Genomic DNA, 22,645 nt, shown 5'->3' on the forward strand with positions numbered 1-22,645 from the left:
GCAGCATAGCTGCTCCTTTTACCCCTGCTACCCCTGGGAGTGGGGAGTCGAGGTCCAGCGGTGTTGGTGGTGGTCGCCGGGACGGTGGTGGTCGCCGGGACAGTGGGTGCCGCGCGCGTAATCGCAGCGCTACTCCCCTTGTCCTTGGGGGCCTCGACCCCCCTGATAATCCCCTTTTGGCCTACTTTACTTGCCAATTGCAACACCCTGTACGTATTTAGGTTTATTTTGTTCAATAAATCTTGGAAATATCTGAAGCTTTCCTTAGGATCAGAAGTGGAAAAAACAGTAGACTAAGTAGATGAAGCAGGAAAGTATTTATTTAAACTCTTTATTCACTTTATTGCATACACATAGAAACATACAAAGTAGGTATAGAGATATATATCATACAGATCATTACAGGTTGACAGTCTATGTACACAAAGGCGGACTTATCGCCTTAACGCGATTTCTTCCAGTCTACCTTTGTAGTCAATAGTCAATAAGGTCCTCTTGAAGGTACTTTGACGAGGTTATGTACCTTGCTAAAGGATTAATTGAAGTGTAATCTTGTTTATAGCATGTACATGGAAAACGTCTTAGTAAACACACTTCTTGGCTTTAGGTTTAGGGGAAAGCCATTCATTATCATGTCATTAAGTTATTATCAAGATGGGAATTTTATTTGTGATTTGCTATATCTTTGATAACCGATAGGATATTGATAACATTTTGATGATGAGGAAAACAAAGAAGCAAATTCATTTATGAATAAGCTAATCATGCTTTAACTTTATCAAATATATCTTTGATATTTGAAATAAACAATACAATTCAGATTTATTCAGTTGTTGTTTCCTTAACCTCCTTCTAAGCCTCTACCAAAGAGTGTCCCATGTCACATTTCCATGGCCTTCGTCACCCAGTGTCGGCCACCTGTTTAAAATCATTAGTTCTTCAAAGAACTTCAACTTCAGAGTGTCGCGTACTAAACTTGCCTTTTCTTGGTCTCCACAAGAACTCCTTTTCGAGTAGAGACTATGTCTTCTAGGACCCTGAACCAATAATTGGACCTACAAAACTTCATATAGATAGGTCAAGTTCTAAGTATACTAGTTGCTATCCTAAAGTGGTACAGACGCCATCACAAGAGTGCGCCACGCCGTTTTCAGTATATTCTATGATATGTGTTGTATTAGGTATATCAGCCATCTGATACTTACCCAATTATTACAGGCTCAGCCTAGTTTGGGGACCGATGGCAGTGTGTGAGATGTCACCACATATTTATTATTTGCATACAAAGACAGGAGGACTAATTAACGTACTTATAAATCTCTTTTCATTTGTGAACTAAATAACTAAGCATAAAATAAACAGAAGCATACTATCATTATTGTATTTATAAATTATATTCTCATTCATCCACAGATCTACAACTAACCTCCACCATGTCCCACTAATCCGTCACCATGTCGGGGGGAAACTCCTCTAAGAACAAAGCGCGGTCTTCCAAGAAGACGGAGGGGTGGGAGGAGGCCGGGGGGGAGTTCTATCAGGTGAGCAAGCTGGGCAATCTCCACAATATTATGGCAATTTCGGCCCCTAAGTAGTCAGATTTGAAATTTTGTGAATTCTAAGATAAAAAATCTGCGACGGAAAATGGTAAAGCAATCAGAGTCATGTGAATCATAGCAAGTCGATTTGGCCAAAGAATTTTGATTTAAAATCTAGATACTAGCTATTCAATTATGTATATGGATTCATAGCACCCATATTTGGCCAGTATTTTTTTTACCTTGATTCACATAAGAAATCCCCTACAGAGCCTTTATTGTAACTTTATTAATATCTACTTATTTATAATCACTGTCATAAAAATAAGGGTTACACTTATTTCCCGGTCACTACCAATCTGCCCCGACAGGGATTCAAACCCGCACCCTCAACCAAACATTCACGCTTACTAACCACAGCGCCATCCTATCCCCTACACTCCACAACTAAAGCCAACCCTTATTCAATAACCCACAGGAGCTGTACCCGGGTGGGGAACAGGAGTTGTTCGAACATCTGCAGAAGGCTGACGCGGCCAAACTACATACCCTGCTGCCGTCCAAACAGGCCCGGAACAGTGAGTATTATAACACCCCTTTTTTACCTCAGGGGACACTTACAAACAAATCATGATAATATTTAAAAAAAACTGCACACGCTACTGCCGTTTAAGCAGGCCCGGAACAGTGAGTAGAGTTATACCACTCTTTTCACGACGAGGGTTAAATGTTGTACACAAAGAAACGTCAATAGCCGCGTATCCACCTGTCGCATGCCTCGGGTTGCTAGAACGCGATCCAATGCTCGGTTTGTATAAAAGTACCCTCGATGATGGCCATACATACCGAGCATTGGATCTCGTTCAAGCAAACTCGAGGCATGCGACAGGTAGATACGTGGCTATTATCATAGGTAACTAGCAGAGGTGCGATCACAGGATTCGATACTATTTTCGAAACTACACTAAGGGTCACTTTTACCAAACGCTAAACGTATTTAAAATTGTATTTAAATCAAATTTTAAATACATTTTGTACTAACTGACAGACTGTCAGTTCATATAAAATTGACACTAATATGTTTCTGCAAGTGGCCCTTATAATCGCTGCACTGTTGCCTGCGAGCTTCGCTTCGTCTTTTACCCTACCCTACCCTCATGATTATGATGCCGTAATAGTCAACTGCTAGACATGGATATAGGACTCGCAAGGAGCGCTACAAGGCTTTGTCCTCGGCATTCCTCATCCAGCCACGATCGACGCTAGAGAAAAAATATAATAATTGGTGCCATTATTTGGTAACAATGATGCCAATTTTAGTGACGAACTTAAGGTTAGTAGCATTCTCTACCAGTTAGCTTTAGGTGATGGCGAGAAAGTGATTGGTAGTGCGATATTTTTAATCACATGTATGCAGTCATGTTGTTCTCGGGTCTTGGTTGTGGCTAAGGAATGTGTGTGTATAAATAATTTCATTATATCTATGTACATCCGGTGATAAATATGTTATTGATAAATACTGATCACATGTAAATTACTGTTATCTGTCTAATCCGTACTCATTAGAAAAAAGGAAATTAAACTCGATAACAAAATAATGTGAAACTAATCTTATCAAACAGCTACCACTCGAGGTAAATTATGTGCTGCCTCTAGCGGAAGCTATGGTAAACATAATATATGACAGAGTAGTAAGATATGGGAGAAAATGAATGGAAATGACATTAGGGAATGATAACAGTCCAGTAAAATCTGAGTAAAATCTAATTTTTTGCTGTATTGAGCGGGTTGATTCCAGGATCAGCCAAAACGAAACGAGTTTTAACAAAAAAATCTGTTTCCTTTCAAAGGTATTTTTCTTGTAAAATGTTCTATCTTCAGTATGTAAGGTAGGGCGTTTACTTACCATATTACCTAACTCCTTACACCATATACCGGATAGATAGGTACTATTCGGCTGGATAGGTATACGGTTTGTCCGTTTCATTTCTATTATTGACTATTAATTTTTTCAACAAATGTCGCAGTCTGTAAGATATTCTAACCCTTCTATTGCTCAACAGCAACTACAGTAAAACGAGTGAGATCCCAAAATGAGCGGCGCCAGTCCACGTTCGCGAGAACCACGCAGAGCAGAGACATCACGCTGTCCATGTTGCCCGACCTCTCAGGTACGTTAGAATAGAATTTTCAATGATATTTTAACGGCGTGTCCCCAGTAGGCAAACTATTAGCGACCGACTGAGTTTGCGGCTTACCGATTTAGTACGCTCTTCCATATATGTATTTGAAATGGAGTGTCCACAGTCTGCTAGTTTTGCGCTCACTGTACGCAGTTTACAGCGTTACGCGCCCTGACTATCTCAGTGAGCAGCCGCGGCCGACTCCCACCGGAACCGAATTTGAACCGAAAATTAATTTGAGTTTGCAGCTCACACAAATTTCAGATCGTCACTTTGCGGCTCACTCAATATATTCTCCATTTTTGGTCACGTTTATTTTTACTATGGAGGTTATAAAGCCATTTTTCCACTTGCGAATTTCCAAAAGTTTTTTTGAATGACCCACTGAGTCACTCTCTTTTGGCTAAGATATTACATTTTCCTCAGAAGCGTTATCAAAGTGACCTCACATGATGGGTTTAATTTCAACATTATGATTTTTCCCCAGAAAACCTATCCAACGAGGAGCGCACATGGGAAGAGATCATGCAGATCAAGGCCATGCCGGTGCCCATGCCGCAGAAGCGGGAGCTGAAGGCGAGACTGCAGGTTGGGAAGCACGCACTTTTACTAACATACTACACTAGAGCAAGTAACAAGTTTGTTGCACTTACAAAATGCCGACACCAAAAGAACCCAATTTTTAAAACATTTATTTTGAAACTAGCTGTTTCCACGAGCTTCGCTTCGCGTTATAAAGTTTTCCCGTGGGAATTTAGCGATAAAAAAGTAGCCTATGGAGGAGATCATGCAGATCAAGGCCATGCCGGTGCCCATGCCGCAGAAGCGGGAGCTGAAGGCGAGATTGCAGGTCGGGAAGCTCATACATTAACTACTAATATAAGGGTGCCCGCACACGACCGACTTTTGTAGGGCAGATCATCAGGACGTTTTGTTTTTCTTCTCATTTACATACTTACCTACATTTTCTGACCGACGTGAGCTCGTTCTATTTGCTCCTACAAAAAGTCGGTCACTCACAGTCGTCTGTCCCATCGTAAATGTTTTATAGTATAAATAAGGGTTATATTTATTAAATTTATTATGTTTAGATGCGATGTTCGCTGAAATAAATACAGAAATGCAGAAATACCCTAAGCCGTAAGCAGACTGCCGACTGGTTTGAGGTTCCACTTAAATATTACATTCTATAGTAAATTGTTTCTATATGATCCATTCGAGAAACTAATGTAACGCCATTTTAGTTTTACACTTTTTACAGATGTAATATATGTAATTTTAAATTTTGCACTGAAACACTGACTTCCAATACTTATCTATAATGAAAGTGGACAAATCGATGAGTTGACCATGAACGAACATAAGACTCATAATGTCATAAATGAACTTTTACCTGATTTCTTGGCTAACTATAAAATTATTTTTTCCCAGAACGCAACAAAACTCCGTCTACAAGGCTTGGAGCAACTCCAGTGGCGGCAACGGAAGGTGTGGCACCGTTTCCGCATCCGCCTGACGGAAACACTCGGAAAAATGGAGCTATGGAGCTCAGCTTTAAAGGAAATCGAAGGAAATTTCGGTACAGGAGTCGTATCCTTCTTTCTATTCCTTCGCTGGCTTTTGTTCCTAAACCTAGCCATATCTGTTACCATAATACTGTTTCTAGTCTTACCCAAAACTTTGCTAGTCGAAAGAGAGGTGGTGTGTCACGATTTCAACACGAATCACACTGATTGTTGTTCGCAAACATATTTAGAGAGAAATGTCACCGATAGTAATATAGCCGTGGATTTAATTCAAGGGACAGGCGTCTTTGAACGGACTATATTGTTTTACGGCGTGTATAGTAATCAAATCTATGCGTATTATCTTAAACTATGGACAGAAGTCTTGTATTATAATATGCCATTAGCCTATATCTTAGTGGCTATATCTTGGGCGTTATTTTCTTTAATAGCGATTGTAAAGTCAGCTGCTAAAGGTTTTAAAGAAAAGTTAGTAGAAAATGAAGGTCAATTCTACCAGTATTGTAACCTGGTTTTCGGCGGTTGGGACTTTTGCATACATAATGATAAGTCCTCAAATATCAAACACAAAGCTTTGTTCAATGAATTACGAGGTTGCTTAGAAGAAGAGAGGTTTAAAGAAGAAAAACAGTTAAGGACAAGAGAGAATGTAATACTGTTGTATATTCGCCGGATAGTCATCAATATCATAGTGATAGCGATTCTTTTAGCTGCAGGATTGGCAATTTATGTCTCGTTTAACTATTCGATGGATAAGTTGAACGAAAGAACTGGAGTTACCAACACGCATTGGACCCCAGAAATCAATGGAACTCTCATGGAAAAGTTAACCTTAAGTCTTTATAGAGATGACATGCATTTGCTTGGTCAGTTAGAGAGTCTTCTGCTAGAGTTTTTGCCGTTCATTTGTATTGTAGTTTTGAATATAATTGTGCCAGAAGTCTTCGGTTATTTGATCGCATTCGAGAATTACACCCCAGCCAGGGTCATTATATTCTCTCTGTTAAGAACAGTGCTTCTAAGATTGTCATCTTTGGGTGTTCTTCTATCCAACTTATACATTCGGGTAACAGCTCCAAACAGAAATGTATGTTCTTATGACAATACAGACTCCAGTATAATGGAATGTTGGGAAAGCTACGCGGGACAACAATTCTACAAGCTAATAATCACAGACTTCGTCATCCAATTCATAACGACGTTTTTCATAAACCTGCCCCGAGCATTTCTAGCCAGACACAGGTCGTCTAAATGCTTAAAATTCGTCGGCGAACAACACTTCTACTTGCCTAAACACGTTCTAGACATAGTTTATACACAAACTATCATATGGTTAGGTGCGTTTTTCTGCCCGTTTCTACCGATTTTGGGGACAATGTTCTACTTCCTAATATTCTACATTAAAAAGTTTACGTGTCTAGTCAATTGCACGCCATCTGAGACCGTCTATAGAGCTTCTAACTCAAAAAGTCTTTTCACCTCAATCCTGCTGCTAGGTTTCTTAGTATCCATAGCCCCTGTAGCCTATTCCATAGCCGAAATCGTCCCATCTATAAACTGTGGTCCTTTCCGATCCTACGCAACAGTTTGGGCCTTTGTTATAGAGACTTTCGAGCGTCTTCCTAGATTCTTCAGGGAAATCATCTTCCTTCTAGGCACATCGACTTTCGCCGTCCCAGCATTTGCCATTTTACTTTTCTTCTTGTACTACTATTGGGCTGTATCGGCGGCCAACAGACATATGGTGACTGTTCTCAAAAGCCAGTTGGTGTTGGAGGGTCACGATAAGCAGTTTCTTTTGAATAGGCTGAGTGCGTTCATAAGGCAACATCAAAAACGTTGTGAAAGGTCGAGGAATAGGGCAAGTTTTGCTGATGATGATGACTCGTCTATTAGGCAGCATAGCTCGCGATAGGGTTGTGGAAATTAGCCTCTAGTAAGAGCGTATATTTTACTTATGTTGGTGACAAACTTTAGTCCAGTTCTAGTGTTTATTACCGAATCACTAAGAAGATTGTAGGCCCAGAACACAATTAACCAATTTTGAATTTGTTGTTTTTTATTGTTTGTTAGGCGAGTTTATTAGGATTATTATTACTTTTATAAATTGTTTTTTGTTGCTTTGGTTTTATTTTGGTGGATAATTTTGCTGGTGAATGGTTCTAAATCGCACATTAATTACTCATACGTATTGTATTTACCAAAGATCTCTTTTTACATTGCATTCCTAGTTATAAAAAAATCGTATTTAGTCTTCCTTTTAGTCCGTTCCTAGGTTGTCCGATAGAAATCGCTCAATGCGTTAAGACTATGCTCTTTTGTATAAAACTCTTTTTTGTACAGTCAATAGCATTTAAGGTTAGTTTTTGTATTTAGGAAAAGTTTTTTTACAGTGACAATTTAGTGAAACTTTAAATTAAGTGTAAGTACCTATAAAATATGTTATATTGATTCTTATATCCTCTTTGCAAAACGTAAGTATTTCATTAAGAGACTTATCTTAACATAGACATAATATTATAAATTTAATGTAAATTAAATAAATATTATACTATAGGGTGTTAAGATTATATTACTATGATACAGTACCTATGTGTGTGCCATCGTATATGTTTGTTTTCCTTTATGTAGATATTTTTGTCTGTAGATATAAAATGGTTGGTAAGTTTATTGATAAAAATGAGATTCGTAAGTACATGACATACTTAATATAATAACTCATAACGTTCTAGAAAGTATCCTATGAATTGCATTTAAATCAATTTAACTAAAAACAGTATTGCTCTTTTTTATATAATTTATAGTGAAATAGCTTAATATAATAAGTACCTATATTATATACCTATACACAAACCATTTGTACATAATAAATTTGTGTTTAAGATGTTTTCATTGTTGTGTAACAAAATTGTATAAAATAATTATGTATTTATATTCTTTAAAGCCTCGAATTCACTAGGGCACAAGTTCTGAGACTGTTACAGAACATCTACGGTGCGTGTTCTCAGAACATTTTGGTAACATGTCGTGATACATGTTGCTTGTCCACACCAGCAGTCTCCGCCGAGATGTCGCCCGAGGAAGTCAATAAGTTTTTTCTACGGGCATGTTGATGCTAGAAGTCGCGCACGCGTCCACACTCTGCAACAGCGGTCGCTAGACACAAAGTACTCTGTGCGCTAGACTGATGTCGCAGGAAGTTCTGTCTCGCGAGCCAAAACACGGAACCTGTTCTGCGACACGTAGATGTCGCTATATTGTCGCGTGCGACGTCGCAGAACAGAGCGCGACGTCGCGGCGACACGTAGACGACATGTGCCTAGACAGGTTCTGCGAAAATTTGTCGCCTAGTGAATACGAGGCTTTAGTCCATGGAGATTCAATTTTTTTTTAACTTTTTTATTTATTTATACCTAGCTAATTCTTAAATGAGTGTAAATTATTTATAGTTATTAAAGTATAAGAGTTTTTAGGCTTGAACAAGATATCTTTCATTTAAGTACCTACTCTGTGCATATTGTAAGAGAAAATCACATCACAAAAACACACATAATATCACCTAAGTGTATGAAATAGCAATGTCTGTTACGTAATAGCTTTGTATCGATATTTCATATGGCCAGCGACAGGATTGAAATATCCCCAAAATCACACAGTTACAGTTCCGTTCACGAAATAAGACCAAAACGGCGGCTGTTGTTCCTTTATGGATAAAGTTATAATCATCATCACGACCCATCACGTCCCCACTGCTGGAGCACGGGTCTCCTTCCAATGAAGGAAGGGTATAGGCCTAGTCCTTCCTAGTCCTAGAAGTTATAATGCACCTCCTAAATTCCTTCTGCGAATTGGTCAACTTACGTGAACGAAACTGTGCTGACTTATTTATCCGATTCAACATTAACCTAAACCTAGATTAATAGTCCCTCAAAACACGTAGTATCTGATAGTAAACTTAACTTGTACCCAAATCTTGTATCCAACACTGACTACCGGAAAACGAAAAATATATAATTTATTACTATTATAAATAACTTGTTTTATTTTTAATCCTGACAAAAAATTGTTAGGTACTAGGGACGAAATAAAAAAAAAGTAAAATTAACGAATATATTTGTTTTATTATGAATATAGTATTCCAATTTGTAACTTACAAAATGTTGTGTAGAAAAGTTACCTCTAGTACACATTTTACGATAACAGTTTTTATAACTAGGTTTTAACTAACGTAGCCTAGTCTAGTTTAAATGCAAGTAGGTACTTACTCACAGTAATAATTTCACATAAAAACAAAATTAAAATAAATATACTTATTCCTTCTACACGATCCTAAATAGTATTTCCCGTTTAAATTCGTTGCATACAGCCTTGTATATAAACTGATATATATATAGGTACCTATTCCCTGACTGAAAACCTAGAATATTAACTACGAAAGTACAAATACATCACATTCTTCTATTTTATACCGAAGCATCCATCTTGATGTGCGATCTCTGTAAACAATAAAACAATATTATGTACGGTGGCCTGCGCCTAAAAGTATACAGGCTGAGTTTTTAAAATAGCGATCCCTGATGATGAAGGGACCAGCTACATCTGTTATAAATCCGGGGACGTGATGTGTGTAGCAGTGGTGTTTATGTGGATGTGCTTGAACAGCATGTGAGCTTGAGATCGCTATTTTAAAAACTCTGCCTGTGTACTTTTAGGCGCAGGCCACCGTAGGGGAGACCGGGGACAAAAGTAACAGCGGGTCGAAAGTAACAAAGACTCTGTAGACTTCCCCAATAGCCGAAACGTCGCTCGCGACCGCTGGTTGTCAGCTTGCACTGCCCCCCGCGCATGATATCATTTTCCGCGCCCGAGCCGCGGTGCAAGTTTGTGTTAGTAGGCATTTCGTGATTTTACACACCAAAAGTAAGTTATTTGGTGTTTATTCATTTAGTGTTTACGTAGAAATAAGATGCCATGAACCATATGACTATTTGCTCATTGATTCATTATAAGATTGTCTGTAGCATGTTATAAATTGTTTTCGAATAACCTGATATTTCAAAAATGGGGATGGGTACAAAAGTAACAGCTCGCGGCAGGACAAAAGTAACATGTTACTTTGGTAAGTTTGCCATGTCACATTGTAAATTTTTATTTTTTGTTGTTTTGATTAGATGTTTGTGCCATAATATTGTATATTATAGCACAAATAAAACAACTTCTTATCAGTTACTCAGTTTAAATGATGGATCTCATTTACAGTTTATCTTAAGTAGTTTTTTTTAGTTTTGTCAATAAGTTATAAGTTTTTTTAGTTTTGATAGTTTTTTAAGAAGTTTTCTAAACTAAATAATTTGATTGATTTTTTTGTTCTTTATTTTGAATCGTATTTATAACATTGGGCAGAATTTATGGGTTGTTACTTTCGACCCATGCCTTGTTACTTTCGCCCTGACCATGGGGTCGAAAGTAACGATTTCCCTTTTTTTTTTGAGGCTTTAAATTTTCTAAAATTCGTAGTTGTAGACTATATACGAAAGTTTTATGTGACTATATTTATTTTATCGTAAATGTTATTAATAACGAGAAATCAGACAGAAACTACAAACTGTTACTTTTGTCCCTGGTCTCCCCTACGTATACACATGTAGGTTATCCCTTAAACTTTAACCTAACGAGTCAAAGGCGAAAAATCAATGAAATAATTTGATTATATTATAAAGCAAAACTTACCTTATAAACCGGTATCACTGAGTTTGGTCTTTCTGACGCAAATAGTTGAGCGCCTGTAAAAAATATTTGTTATATTAGAGAAGTACTTATTGTCAAAAATATATTTTTAAGCTTTGGAAATTATTATTAATGTTCCCGCGCGCTTCGCTTCGCCTTAAAAAGTTTTCCCGTGGGAATTCCGGGATAAAAAGTAGCCTATGTTCTTTCCCAGGGTCTAGACCGTATGTATACCAAATTTCATTCAAATCCGTTCAGTAGTTTTGGCGTGAAAGAGTAACAGACAGACAGATAGACACAGTTACTTTCGCATTTATAATATTAGTAAGGATTAAATATTGTGGTATGTATAGTTAAAACTAGGCTAGCTAGTATAACTGGCCTAGATAAAGAAGCAATATGAAAATGGCGGACGTGACATAAGTGGGTTCAGAAAGTTATTGACATGCATTCGATTAAAATAAACATAAAATCCTTTTAGTATTTTTTTAATCTACGAATATCATAGTACAGGTCGACATAGCATTACCTACCTAATCACGTCCGTCCACCATGTCCATATTTTTTCTTTATCTACGGCCGTTATACTACATTACCTGCGCAAAGTCACCCTTGTCGTGCTTCGAACCCGAGACCCGGAGCCCCTCCGGCTCCGGAGACGTTTTAGCGCGGTGCAGATCTGGAAGTAGGTATCATAAAAATATATTTTTTTACACTGAAAATTTCACTCTATGTATATCATTATTAGTTAACTACTACAAGGATGTGTGTGTTTCTGTAAATACTATGAAATTTTGTTTCTTATACCTACAATAACCTAATAAATAAACTTTTTTTCTATACAGAGGGGAATTTTCAGTTTAGTTACTTCCCGTTGGCAGGTAAAATTCGAGTTCATACTTAAAACTTCCAAGTAAACTTCCACCCAATATAATAGCGCCATCTATCGCCAAAAAGCACTCACATCTTAAACTCAGCCGCCGCTTGTGCGTAGTGGCCGTTAGTTCCAGCTGCCGCCGCACCAGTTGCGACGTGGTGGCGGGGCGCGCGGGGGCGGCGAGGCGCGCGGGGAGGGTGGAGGGAGTCTTGGAGATTGCTAGCGGGGGAAAGGAAAGATGGTAATTATGAATGAGAGTCAAACGTAGCAAAGAGCACACGAAATGCCTAAGAACTGAAATTTATTCTGGTAAGAATCGACAGTGGTTAGTGTCCAAAACTGCGTTGTCATAAAAGGAATGAGGCATGGCCTTCTTGATGAGAGATACCTTTAATTTGGGCCCTTGGCTACATTTGGAATCAACATCAAGGATTTTTTGTTAATAAGAACAATGTAGAGCGCCATCTAGTGTTGTTCTGGTGCTATTTTCGTGGTTAAAGTAATGCGACGTCGCAAATAACCATTATAGTCAGAAAGTTAATAGTCCAGTCAAGGAATGAGGTGTAGAGTGCGTGAGCAGGTAACTAAGAGATTCCTTCAGAAACTTGTTTAGGGGGCTTAGGTTGTTAACATACTAAAAGTCCTGACTCCTAGGTGATGAGCGGGGGGGGGAGGAGGGGGATAAAGGTACGATTTTTTGGTTTTTAGCTTATATCTCGAAACCGGTGCATCGGAGAGAAATATTTTCGACTAATGAAATGGAGTTCATAAAATTATCTAAAACTTTTATATCATATGTTTTTTTCTAATTCCAAACAGTTTTCGAGCTATTATCCTCTGAAAAAGTTGAAATTTACAAGAAAAATGTATTCATGTCAAAACATTCATAAACATTGCATCATATTGCCTAACCTATTCATAAATGAAAAAAATGAATAGAAAAGAAGTTGTAGATTTTTTAATTCCCTTTTAGAATATATATACATATGCTGGTCAATGTCCAACCCGCCTAAAGTTACAGCTATTTTATACTTGCATTTTGCTTAACACACTGACATAGCTCACCGAGTTAGTAAGCATAAGTGTAAGTAAAATAGCAGTAACTTTAGGTGGGTTGGCCATTAACCAGCATATGTATATATATTCTAAAAGAGAATTTAAAAATCTATAACTTCTTTTCTATTCATTTTTTTCATTTATGAATAGGTTAGGCAATATGATGCAATGTTTATGAATGTTTTGACATGAGTACATTTTTCTTGTAAATTTCAACTTGTTCAGAGGGTAATAGCTCGTAAACTGTTAGGAATTAGAAAAAACATATGATATAAAAGTTTTAGATAATTTTATGAACTTCATTTCATCAGTCGAAAATATTTCTCTCCGATGCACCGGTTTCGAGATATAAGCTAAAAACCAAAAAATCGTACCTTTATCCCCCCTCCCCCCCCCCGCTCATCACCTAGGAGTCAGGACTTTTGGTATGTTAACAACCTAAGCCCCCTGAACAAGTTTCTGAAGGAATCGCTTAGTTACCTGCTCACGCACTCTACACCTCATTTTGAGTTATTTATTGACTGGACTATAAATTGAAAATGTTCGATAAAATGCAATTAGTTAATACTTAGGTGAACATTAAATAAAAGCGTCAAACTCACATCGATCCAGATGAAAAACCTCTTTATTGTCGCCATTAACCTCAGCCTCATTGACCAACACTGGTCTCTTGTCCCACGAGTCTCCGAGACACACCTCTGTCACATTTGCTGATCTCTGCGAGCCGCCATTTTGTGAACTCTGGGAGGCGCCATTTTGAGAAACATGAGAGGCGCCATTTTGATTAATTTGTGAGGTGTCATTTTTTGATATTTGCGACGAATTCTTGCTTACCACCACTCCATCCTAAAAGAAATAGAGTGTTATGCAGGTGTTTACGGAATTTATATGGGCCAGATGACTGACTGCATTATTATAATGGAATAAATATGAAAATGTCATCCTCACCTCTGACTTTTTAGACGAGCACGAATCGGAGCGGCTTTGAAACCCATTCACCGGCCCCAAGTTCCTCACAATCGGTGATAGTTTCCTAAATTCACTTCTCACATCCAGTTCAATCTTTCCACCATCCGTTATTGTCGAATTATCACTTTCCTTGCCAAAGAAAGGCGATAATTTCGGCCGCGGAAGGCTTGTGTTGCCAGAATCTTCCCGACTTTCTATCGTTACTGTGGTATTGCGACTGCTGTTCTCATGTCGGATAGGTTTGACAATAATCACTCCACATTCCTGACCATTTTGTTTTATTGGCGTGGAGTTTTTAGTGAAATTATCATAGGTAGGGTTGTCAAAACCTGTTTGAGTCGTTATTTCATCGCTAGCAGCCGTGAAAGTCTGTGATGCCCTGTGCGCCTTGCTTTGAATCTTCCGTCTTTCCAGCTCAGCGTGAATGTCAGTTTGAACTCGCAAGTTGATGTCGTCGTATCGCCGGACGATGTAGTTCAACAGCCATTGGTAACCCTTCTTTAAGCCTGGGTCTATTTGTTCCTTTTTGTTTTTCACATTCAGTGAAGCGCTGTAAGATTCTACTAGGGTTGGACATCGGTATCTGTAAAGTTCATTTATTTATAACCTCTTGGTTGTAGAGAGAGTAATGTAATGACAGCGCCATCTGTTGACTAAATAATTAAGCTACTAATAACAACTTGGTTATTTACTCACTTATTCACTAATGGTTCAATGTTGAGTTTCTCAACCACGTCTATGTCATCTAAAGCACCAGCCTTATCTTGCTTGTTGGCCAAAACTAGGATCGGTTTACCTAGAACATAAACAATATTAATACCTCCATAGTTACAGCCAAAAATATTTAAATACCCTGATGATTTATTTTTAATACTTATAGCGCAGATATGAATGATTATTGGAAACGGAAGCGATTATCCAATGAGGTAAATGGAACCAGAAACACGGTAGAAACATTCATTTCCGTTGATTTCCCGCCTTCAGCAGAAACGCGATGCCACCATCTTTAACTTCATTTCCTTGGATAAGAGTTTTTTCATTTCAATATCTTTGAATAGGTGATTTGCGTAGGTTTATATTATGCCTACGGCTGACAATCGATCGTAATGACATAACGATCACTCCTATTTATTGCTGAATAAATTAGCCAGATTGAAATAGATAAAGTACCTTTAATAGGCCTTTAGCTCGACTTTAGATAGGTAGTTAGTAAGTTTTTAGTTAATGCTTAAGTAAATGTATTTTTCAGGTGGGTACTTAAATACGTACCTTCACTCATATAAATTACCTATACTTCTGTATTTCATTCAATCTAAATTTATGCCAAGGACAAGGCAAATGAGCAGTTTGCTTAGCTATTTACTTCTAATGGTAAGTGTTTGTAGGTAGCGTAGCCGTGACACATTTATAAAATCCGTGAAAATTCTTACGCAAGAATTATTCACTAACGTGGTTGATTCGTCTTTTATGAACAATTACTTAAAACCTTGGGTAGGAAGCTATGTAAGTTTATTTATTCAGAAATAATTCAGTATGGTAACCACACATTTTCTATGCTTAACTCAGATGTTGGAAGCAAAAGAAGTGTTGGACGCCGTATCCAGCTTTTATGACCACCTACCTACACGCCCGTAGTGGCTTGATGAGGAAGACCAAAGGTAAAATGCTGAAGGCGCTTTTTGAGAGAGACCTAGTTATGTCCAGCAGTGTGTAACTGGCTGGTGATGATTATGAGTCTAGCCACTTACCTCTTTTTAACTTTGGTTAGGTAATTTTATAACAAATAGCTGTTCCCGCGCGCTTCGCTTCGCCTTAAAAAGTTTTCCCGTGGGAATTCCGGGATTAAAAGTAGCCTATGTTCTTTCCCAGGGTCTAGACCGTATGTATACCAAATTTCATTCAAATCCGTTCAGTAGTTTTGGCGTGAAAGAGTAACAGACAGACAGACAGACAGACAGACACAGTTACTTTCGCATTTATAATATTAGTTAGGATAAGTAGGTAAGTACCTAAAGTGATAACACCAGACACCTACACTTAATTACCATTTTTATCACATAAACTAACATATCTGGAACGAACGTCATTTCAATAGGTAGGGTAACGTAACGTACCTAGGGACATTTTCGACTACCCCAACTTTGAATGAAGCTATCGCAGCGTACAACTAAGATATTAATGTGAAATTTTCTTTATTCAGTAGGATATATAATCTATTATCACTAGTATTTGTGCTTAAGCTTTAGTGTGGCCAGATTTTATTAAATTAAGATAAAAGTAAAAATGCTTGTTTTGACCCAAGGTACGTTACACGTTTGTACCTTGGGACACTGTTTCCTATAGCTTTGTACTATGGAAAATGTAAACTTCTAAATAACGCCTTATATCTCTGTTCTTATTTATTTAACTGCATCTCTCTTCTGTCTAGTTTCACTCTGGCAATAATAAGAACAGAGATATAAGGCGTTATTTAGATGTTTGCATTTTCCATAGTACAAAGCCATAGGAAACAGTGTCCCAAGGTACAAATTTAATCGTGTCCCAAGGTACAAAAAAGCAATATTTAACCAAAATTTAAATATCTTTATTTTTAATTCATAGGAATCTTTCAGATAATTGCCATGTCATAAAATTAAATAACTGAAAAGTTATACGTGACATCCATGTCTTTATTTTGAGCATGCCTCAATGAGATAAAGCAACACAAAAAACTATACAAAAGCTACTTTTGACTCCAAAAAACTTCATACTGTCTTCACCACACACTAGATGCTGGTATGATCACGAGACTCACTAGTTTTGCCAAGCGAGTAAAATACTATGCCTAGGGTAGAATTTTAATGTGTTTATTTAGCCGGTTTTTAAAATACAATCAATGTCCCGAGGTACAAGCGTCCCAAGGTACGTTACGTTACCCTACCTACCCACAAACCCCGAGTAACCATAGCGATTACCGTGCGAAAATCAACAAACAACTTACCCGATATTCTATCGTGCGATAGCACCTCTTCTAGCACCTCTTTACACTCATCCAAGCGTGCGAAATCACTCGAATCGATAACAAATATCACCCCATGCACCTCACTGTAATATTGGCACCAAATCTGCCGAAAATTTGTCCCACCACCCAAATCATAGATGGTTACTGGTGTACTTTTGTGGACTAAGTTAACAGCTTTGAATCCCACTGTTGGGACGACATCAGAGTTTGCTTCTCCTGTTAAATTGTGGACTGTTTTCGTCTTACCCGCATTGTCCAAGCCTATAAGGATTAAAACTATGTGCCTTTTGATTTTTCGCCGCCGTAATACCCTGGCTATACAGTTACCCATTACATTTGTGTTAGAAATATTAATTTGTAACTAAATCGAGGCTGTGTCCGTGCTAGCGATCTGCCACTTGTAAACAAAGATTTGTTGACACAGCCGTTGCCAATGGCAGCGCAACCTTGAGTGGCCAGCACCATGCCAGCACTGAGAGATATAAACTCCTTGGTGTTGTTATTTAAAAATATATTGTGATAAATCTGAATTATTATTTTGAGATTACTTCACATGAACAAACTCTTGCTGCACAAGGGTGTCCGCACACGACCGACAATCGGTGACCGACTTTTTGTAGGGGGAAAAGTCGAACTGTTGGTAATAGTGCAACGCACGTCCAATGAACATAAATAACGAGAAGCACAGGTCCTACAGAAATTCGGTAAAAAATATTAGTAACTATCGTGTGCGGGCACCCTAAAACGCCCGCCGCGCTGATAGTGGACGAGTTTCAGGTCATTCAATGATATAACTCCACCTTGTTTATATTACTTATTTTAGTCAACGATTTTCTATCATACAATAAAACTGCAGTTATAAATAGATAAGTGAATTGTTTATTGGACTTTTTACTCAATTCAATTCCGTGGTAAATACCGATATATAATTTACTCAAAATATATCATTTTAAAATTAAGGTTACTATATTTTATTTAGATCTGCGTGTAGTTGTTATTTTTGTATGTTTTTTAATCAATATTTTTAGTTACATTTTGTTGGCGTTTTTCAAAAGCAACTGCAAACTAAAAAAAAAACGAACAAAATCTCCACCTACTGGCAGGTTACAAAACTTTTCTTTTTACTTTTTAAAACTCGTTTTTTTTTTACAAAAAGCGTCAAATAAGACAAAATAAAATAAATAAAATTACAAAAAAAAAACATAATAAATAAACTCATCCCAGATGCTTTTGAAAAACGCACGGCACACTTTCTCAATAACGATACCAAAACAAATTCGAGGCAATCGCTAAACGGTGCTAAAAGAAAAATCGATTAAAAGGCAAAAGCGCGCCAAAACCCACGGCCGCCATCTTTATTTCCACGTTCAGAAACTTCATCGGACCAAAATTGTGTCGCCGTTTCGGACGGAAAAGTACGAAAGATCCCTCATAATGTTATCCAAATGTATTTCTGCGTCTTTTCTCTGTTCATTGTAACAATACAAGTTTGGAGTTCCAGTGTGGCCATGTTTAGCGAACAGTCTTTGAGCCAGTGTGACCAGTTTCGACACAGACATTGTTGCGGGGAATTTCTTGACGTATTTCGTTCCGTTTTCGTCTTGTAATGTGATTTGTAGCAGGGAGGAGACTAGCGAGTTGTTTTTCACTTGTTTCTCGAGAAGGCTGTCGTCTGGGATTCCGTATTCTGTAACAAATAACAGTGATTTCAATGTCTAGATCTAGTAGTAGATCCACCTTTGGGTGATGAAAACGCTAAAAAACAAGTGCCATTAATTTACGCAATAATTATTATTACGCATTAATTAACTTTTTATCGTTTTTATCTGTCATCTACCTACATCATCTCTTATATCTTTCATCTTAAATTAATGAAACCCAGCCAGTGTAGTAGGCATTATTGAGGTATTTTTAGTCGGGACGTTTTTTTTTTACTTATACTTCGGGAAAGCTAGTTGTATACTCACTAGTAATAAGCTCATCAAAGCGATGGTGTTCCACATCAAAAGCCATCTTCATAGCCTCATTAGCTTGTGCCTTCTTCCACTCGGCGCCATGTTGCTTCATGTAGTCGTATTCTGCGCCGCGACGGAATTCAGGAGTGAGATGCGAGCCGTTTAGCTCCTGCAATGTTATGGCGTAAATTAGAAACTGCCTATGGTTTACAATCAGAAACACTCGATTTCTGAATGGGAAAAGATATTTAGGTTTCCTGCGAGCTTCGTTTAGCTCTCAATGGTTTTACAGGAAAGGTTTAAAAGGTGTGGGAATTCAGGGATAAAAAGTACATAATATAAAAATTCCAACACATATGTAGGTACAAAAATTGTGGTTTATCGCTGAAATTGATTTTTCTAACACAACCTTAGGGTGGAAGGATATTTATGATCAACTAGGATCAAGTGTACTATAGAATAAAAAGAAAACAAACAATAACTATGTAAATATTGTATATATTACCTGTAGAGATCCAATTTTAGCGACGATCAGTTGCGCGGTGGTCTCGTAGTCCCCGCCGGCTTGTATCGGGTTTTTCAGGAAGTACAGCTTTTTCAGGTTCTTCAGTTTATTCAGTTCACTTATTGAGCGCCACTGAAATTATAAATTTCTGTATTATAAAGCTGTTGGACGTTGGTGAATCAATCATTACAATGTAATTTTTATGGTCCTATTCTGTACCTCAGAGGTAGAAAATAATTAGTCCGCTTTTTAAGAAAAACTTTAGATTTTACTCTATTGAATGAGCTCTACCACATAAGTGCAAAAAAAGAGACTCATAAACAGTGGACTTATTAGTGTCTGAAGAACAGAATTTAAGTATTAGTGTGTATATCTAATGTTGGGTGCATTGACCATCTTTCTAGAAGTTCATTAATAAAATTTCATCCACATCCTAAGTACAGATTAGCCAACAAAATCAACAATTAAAAAAAAATACTCACATCCCCAATCTTAGTCCTGTTCAAAAACAGCAGCTCCAAATTCTCAAACGCATCCACCTTCTCTTTGGGCACATCGTTAAACCTAATCTCTTCAATCGCACAGTCATTCAGACTCAACATCTTCAAACTCTTCAGTTGTCCCAACCCTAGCACCTCCCCCCACGACTTTATAGGGTTGCCATCTAACCACAAAGCAGATAGATTGCTTAAAACGTCAGTTGGGGGGAATATTCTGTGTATTTGGTTGAAAGCGGCGACCATTTCTGTGAGTTGGGGCCAGAGCTGGGATAGGGCCACGATGTCAGACCATTCGTAGTCGCAGTGAGAGAGGTTTATTTTGCGAAGGTTCGGGAACTTTCGAGAAAGTTGGGCGAGGGCTTCTTGTGGAATGTCTACTGGCATGCGGTTGTTGCTGGAAAATAGATTTTTAGGGTTAGTAATAAATCAAACTATTACATCTAAATGCTTGTTTTAGATCGCCATATTATAAAAGTTGCCCCTGAACTATTTCATGCGATCTGCTACCTACATGGTACGTGTAACATCCGCGAATAAAGAAGCTATTTACAAATAGCGAACAGATGCTATCTGTCTGGCAATACATACAAGTGAGCAGCAATTGCATGTATAGTCTACATGGTGAGAGTTCGTTATCGACGTCAACAAACTCGTTTAATGCGCGTTTCACCAATCACAGTGCCATATTTATAGGGAATCGCGATAGTGTTATGTTTATCTATGTCGATAATGAACAGGAACTCTGTAGCGGGCACTGAAGACTGAACCATATCACTTTTTAAATTCTGGTATGGCTCTTTAGACTATATATTGATTATCCCTATTCCAAAAATTACTACTTTTCCAAAAAATACTGTAGATCCATAAATTACTGTATAATATTTGGTTACCTGACATCCAAATCACACAGGCCTGGCAGCTGCCCCCCCAGCGTGATCACCTCGCGCCAGTTGCAGAACAGGTTCTTGGACAGATCCAGCACCTGCACGCCGGGGCAGAGCGCGGAGACATCCCCCGCGGAGCAGACGTTCTGGTTGTGCACACACACTTCTACGAGGCGGTCCAGTTTCCTGTTAAGGAGATTGGAGAAAAGGTTGATGTTGATTCGGTGTGTGTATTTTAAAAACTGCTTGTGGCATAGGATGAAATGTAATTATATTCATATAAATTTATACCATTATTTTGTAACCAGGTTTGATATGGAACTATGCTCTATAAAAAACTGAAATTGTGCTTTTATTTTCATTGCTTATCAGGAATACTTGCTGGAATGGTCTTGGAAAGTCAGGGTGTTTTATTAAAGTAATTTTTACACAATCATCTTGTTGTTTGCTATATTTTATGATTGTACAAGTGCTGATATTATACAATAGCATAATTTTTATACTTACTGTTTCTGATGAATCTTCTCGAAGCCCACCATTTCAATGAACGGAGCACCCATCTCCCGCTTCCACTCGTTGATGACATTCTTGCGGTGCGCCGCAATCATCTCATCCTACAATTTAATGCAATTTATTCACTGAGGTTACAGAAGCTAAGTGGAGCTAAGCTGGAAATAAAAACCAAGATGATGTTCACGGGACCATCACCCAAAACAACGAGTGATAATGAACATACAATCTGATGAAGACAGAATTGAATGTCAATGCCAGATGAGAAAGGGGCCCAAAAAAAAAAAAAAAAAACACTGAGGTCTCTAGAAACATGTTTCCTGCCAGTATAATGTGGCCAGCATGAAAGTACTGGTTTGGATTCCAGCCAGTGAAGATATTAGGTGTTTGCTTTGCATTTCTGTGACTTTGAAAAAAGAATCTTCATATCTTTTCATTCGCAAACTAACTTATTGTCTGTATGGTCCACTGTTTAAATATATCTTATTACCCTCAATTTTTAAGTAACTACATTTGTTGTAAATTATATACAGCAGCAGCAATAGTTTTAACTGCAAAACTCTAACTATAAAAAAGGTAAATAAAACTAATAGAAAAGCTTAAATAGAACCTACAATAACAATCACTTTGTGTAGGTGGATGACCTCATTTGTAAGCTTCAAACGAAAGCCTCCCCATACTTGAAACATTCTGAATACCCAATAAATAGACCCTAAAGCTAACAAACTTACCTCCTTATCACCATAGCACTTCTTTATAGCTTCGGCGCAAGTTACTAGAGGCTCAATCTTGTTAGGGCGAATGAAAGAGCCAGACTTCGGGCCCGATGTTTTGAAGTACTGGATCCCGTCAACAGAGCCATCGTGCTTTCCTCTGGCAGGGTCATCCCATTCTACACCGTACCAGGTCCCTTTGTAGCCCTGGACTTCTCCGATATACTTGACGGTGGCAAAATGTTCACTGCATTTGATACGGCTGCCGATGTCGACCAGTAGCTCGCCGTCCTGTCGGTTGTTCTGGCTGTCCATGGCGCCGTTGCAAAATTTTGGTATTAAATTAACAGGCATAGCGCCCACCATTCTTTGTGAGTATTCGAAAAAGGAACTATTTATCAAAACAAAATCAGCCTGATTTTTACCAACAACAAAAAGTCAGAAAGTTGAGTTGTTTTTTAATGTGCGTCCGGAAACTCTAAATAGGTATTCCATGAGCAAAGCTAGCTGCCTAGCTAGGTTTTAAGAGGAAATCTTAACTTATAATAAAGTCAGGTAGTTATTTTTGTAAAATTATCTTTAATAATGTTTTTATGATGTAATAAAAACCATAATATTACTTCCATGACAGAAACGAAATTTTAATGTTGCAAGTTTCTGAACGATTCTGAGTCATGCTTGTGTTGCAAGTTTAATAAATT

At 37.9% G+C, this 22,645-nt stretch overlaps 3 protein-coding genes across 3 annotated transcripts; 1 reads left to right on the forward strand and 2 right to left on the reverse strand.

The window, feature by feature from the left end:
* The first annotated feature begins 1,454 nt into the window (after positions 1–1,454).
* On the forward strand, positions 1,455–8,182 carry LOC105391336 (transmembrane channel-like protein 7). Its single transcript, XM_048632178.1, has 5 exons — positions 1,455–1,541; positions 2,017–2,116; positions 3,602–3,709; positions 4,209–4,309; positions 5,153–8,182. Exons 1-5 carry the CDS (start codon positions 1,455–1,457, stop codon positions 7,160–7,162), a joined length of 2,406 nt encoding a protein of 801 aa, XP_048488135.1. The 3' UTR covers positions 7,163–8,182.
* A 1,165-nt stretch (positions 8,183–9,347) lies between these two features.
* LOC105393442 (ADP-ribosylation factor-like protein 13B) lies at positions 9,348–17,323 on the reverse strand. Its single transcript, XM_048632293.1, has 8 exons — positions 16,857–17,323; positions 14,573–14,672; positions 13,856–14,459; positions 13,510–13,753; positions 11,939–12,070; positions 11,571–11,653; positions 10,978–11,030; positions 9,348–9,743 (listed from the first exon to the last, which is right to left on the reverse strand). Exons 1-7 carry the CDS (start codon positions 17,206–17,208, stop codon positions 10,992–10,994), a joined length of 1,554 nt encoding a protein of 517 aa, XP_048488250.1. The 5' UTR covers positions 17,209–17,323; the 3' UTR covers positions 9,348–9,743; positions 10,978–10,991.
* A 413-nt stretch (positions 17,324–17,736) lies between these two features.
* On the reverse strand, positions 17,737–22,382 carry LOC105393443 (tubulin-specific chaperone E). Its single transcript, XM_038114564.2, has 7 exons — positions 21,963–22,382; positions 21,229–21,335; positions 20,728–20,907; positions 19,820–20,231; positions 19,338–19,469; positions 18,845–19,001; positions 17,737–18,564 (listed from the first exon to the last, which is right to left on the reverse strand). The coding sequence occupies exons 1-7, from the start codon at positions 22,308–22,310 to the stop codon at positions 18,254–18,256; spliced, it is 1,647 nt and encodes a 548-aa protein (XP_037970492.2). The 5' UTR covers positions 22,311–22,382; the 3' UTR covers positions 17,737–18,253.
* Between the last annotated feature and the right edge of the window lie 263 nt (positions 22,383–22,645).

This window comes from Plutella xylostella, chromosome 31 (assembly GCF_932276165.1).
Source record: "Plutella xylostella chromosome 31, ilPluXylo3.1, whole genome shotgun sequence".
Classification (NCBI taxonomy): domain Eukaryota; kingdom Metazoa; phylum Arthropoda; class Insecta; order Lepidoptera; family Plutellidae; genus Plutella; species Plutella xylostella.

What these genes read in the sequence shown, in the direction of transcription:
- LOC105391336 (XM_048632178.1), top strand. Translation starts at nt 1,455, where the DNA reads ATGTCGGGGGGAAACTCCTCTAAGAACAAAGCGCGGTCTTCCAAGAAG. An exon ending in CATGTTGCCCGACCTCTCAG is followed by an intron (nt 3,710 to 4,208) that starts GTACGTTAGAAT and finishes ATTTTTCCCCAG; the next exon opens with AAAACCTATCCAACGAGGAG. An exon ending in AGCTGAAGGCGAGACTGCAG is followed by an intron (nt 4,310 to 5,152) that starts GTTGGGAAGCAC and finishes ATTTTTTCCCAG; the next exon opens with AACGCAACAAAACTCCGTCT.
- LOC105393442 (XM_048632293.1), bottom strand. Translation starts at nt 17,208, where the DNA reads ATGGGTAACTGTATAGCCAGGGTATTACGGCGGCGAAAAATCAAAAGG. An exon ending in ATCGCACGATAGAATATCGG is followed by an intron (nt 14,673 to 16,856) that starts GTAAGTTGTTTG and finishes TTTATGTTCTAG; the next exon opens with GTAAACCGATCCTAGTTTTG. An exon ending in ATTGAACCATTAGTGAATAA is followed by an intron (nt 14,460 to 14,572) that starts GTGAGTAAATAA and finishes TGAACTTTACAG; the next exon opens with ATACCGATGTCCAACCCTAG.
- LOC105393443 (XM_038114564.2), bottom strand. Translation starts at nt 22,310, where the DNA reads ATGGTGGGCGCTATGCCTGTTAATTTAATACCAAAATTTTGCAACGGC. An exon ending in GAGAAGATTCATCAGAAACA is followed by an intron (nt 20,908 to 21,228) that starts GTAAGTATAAAA and finishes TCTCCTTAACAG; the next exon opens with GAAACTGGACCGCCTCGTAG. An exon ending in CTTTGATGAGCTTATTACTA is followed by an intron (nt 18,565 to 18,844) that starts GTGAGTATACAA and finishes TATTTGTTACAG; the next exon opens with AATACGGAATCCCAGACGAC.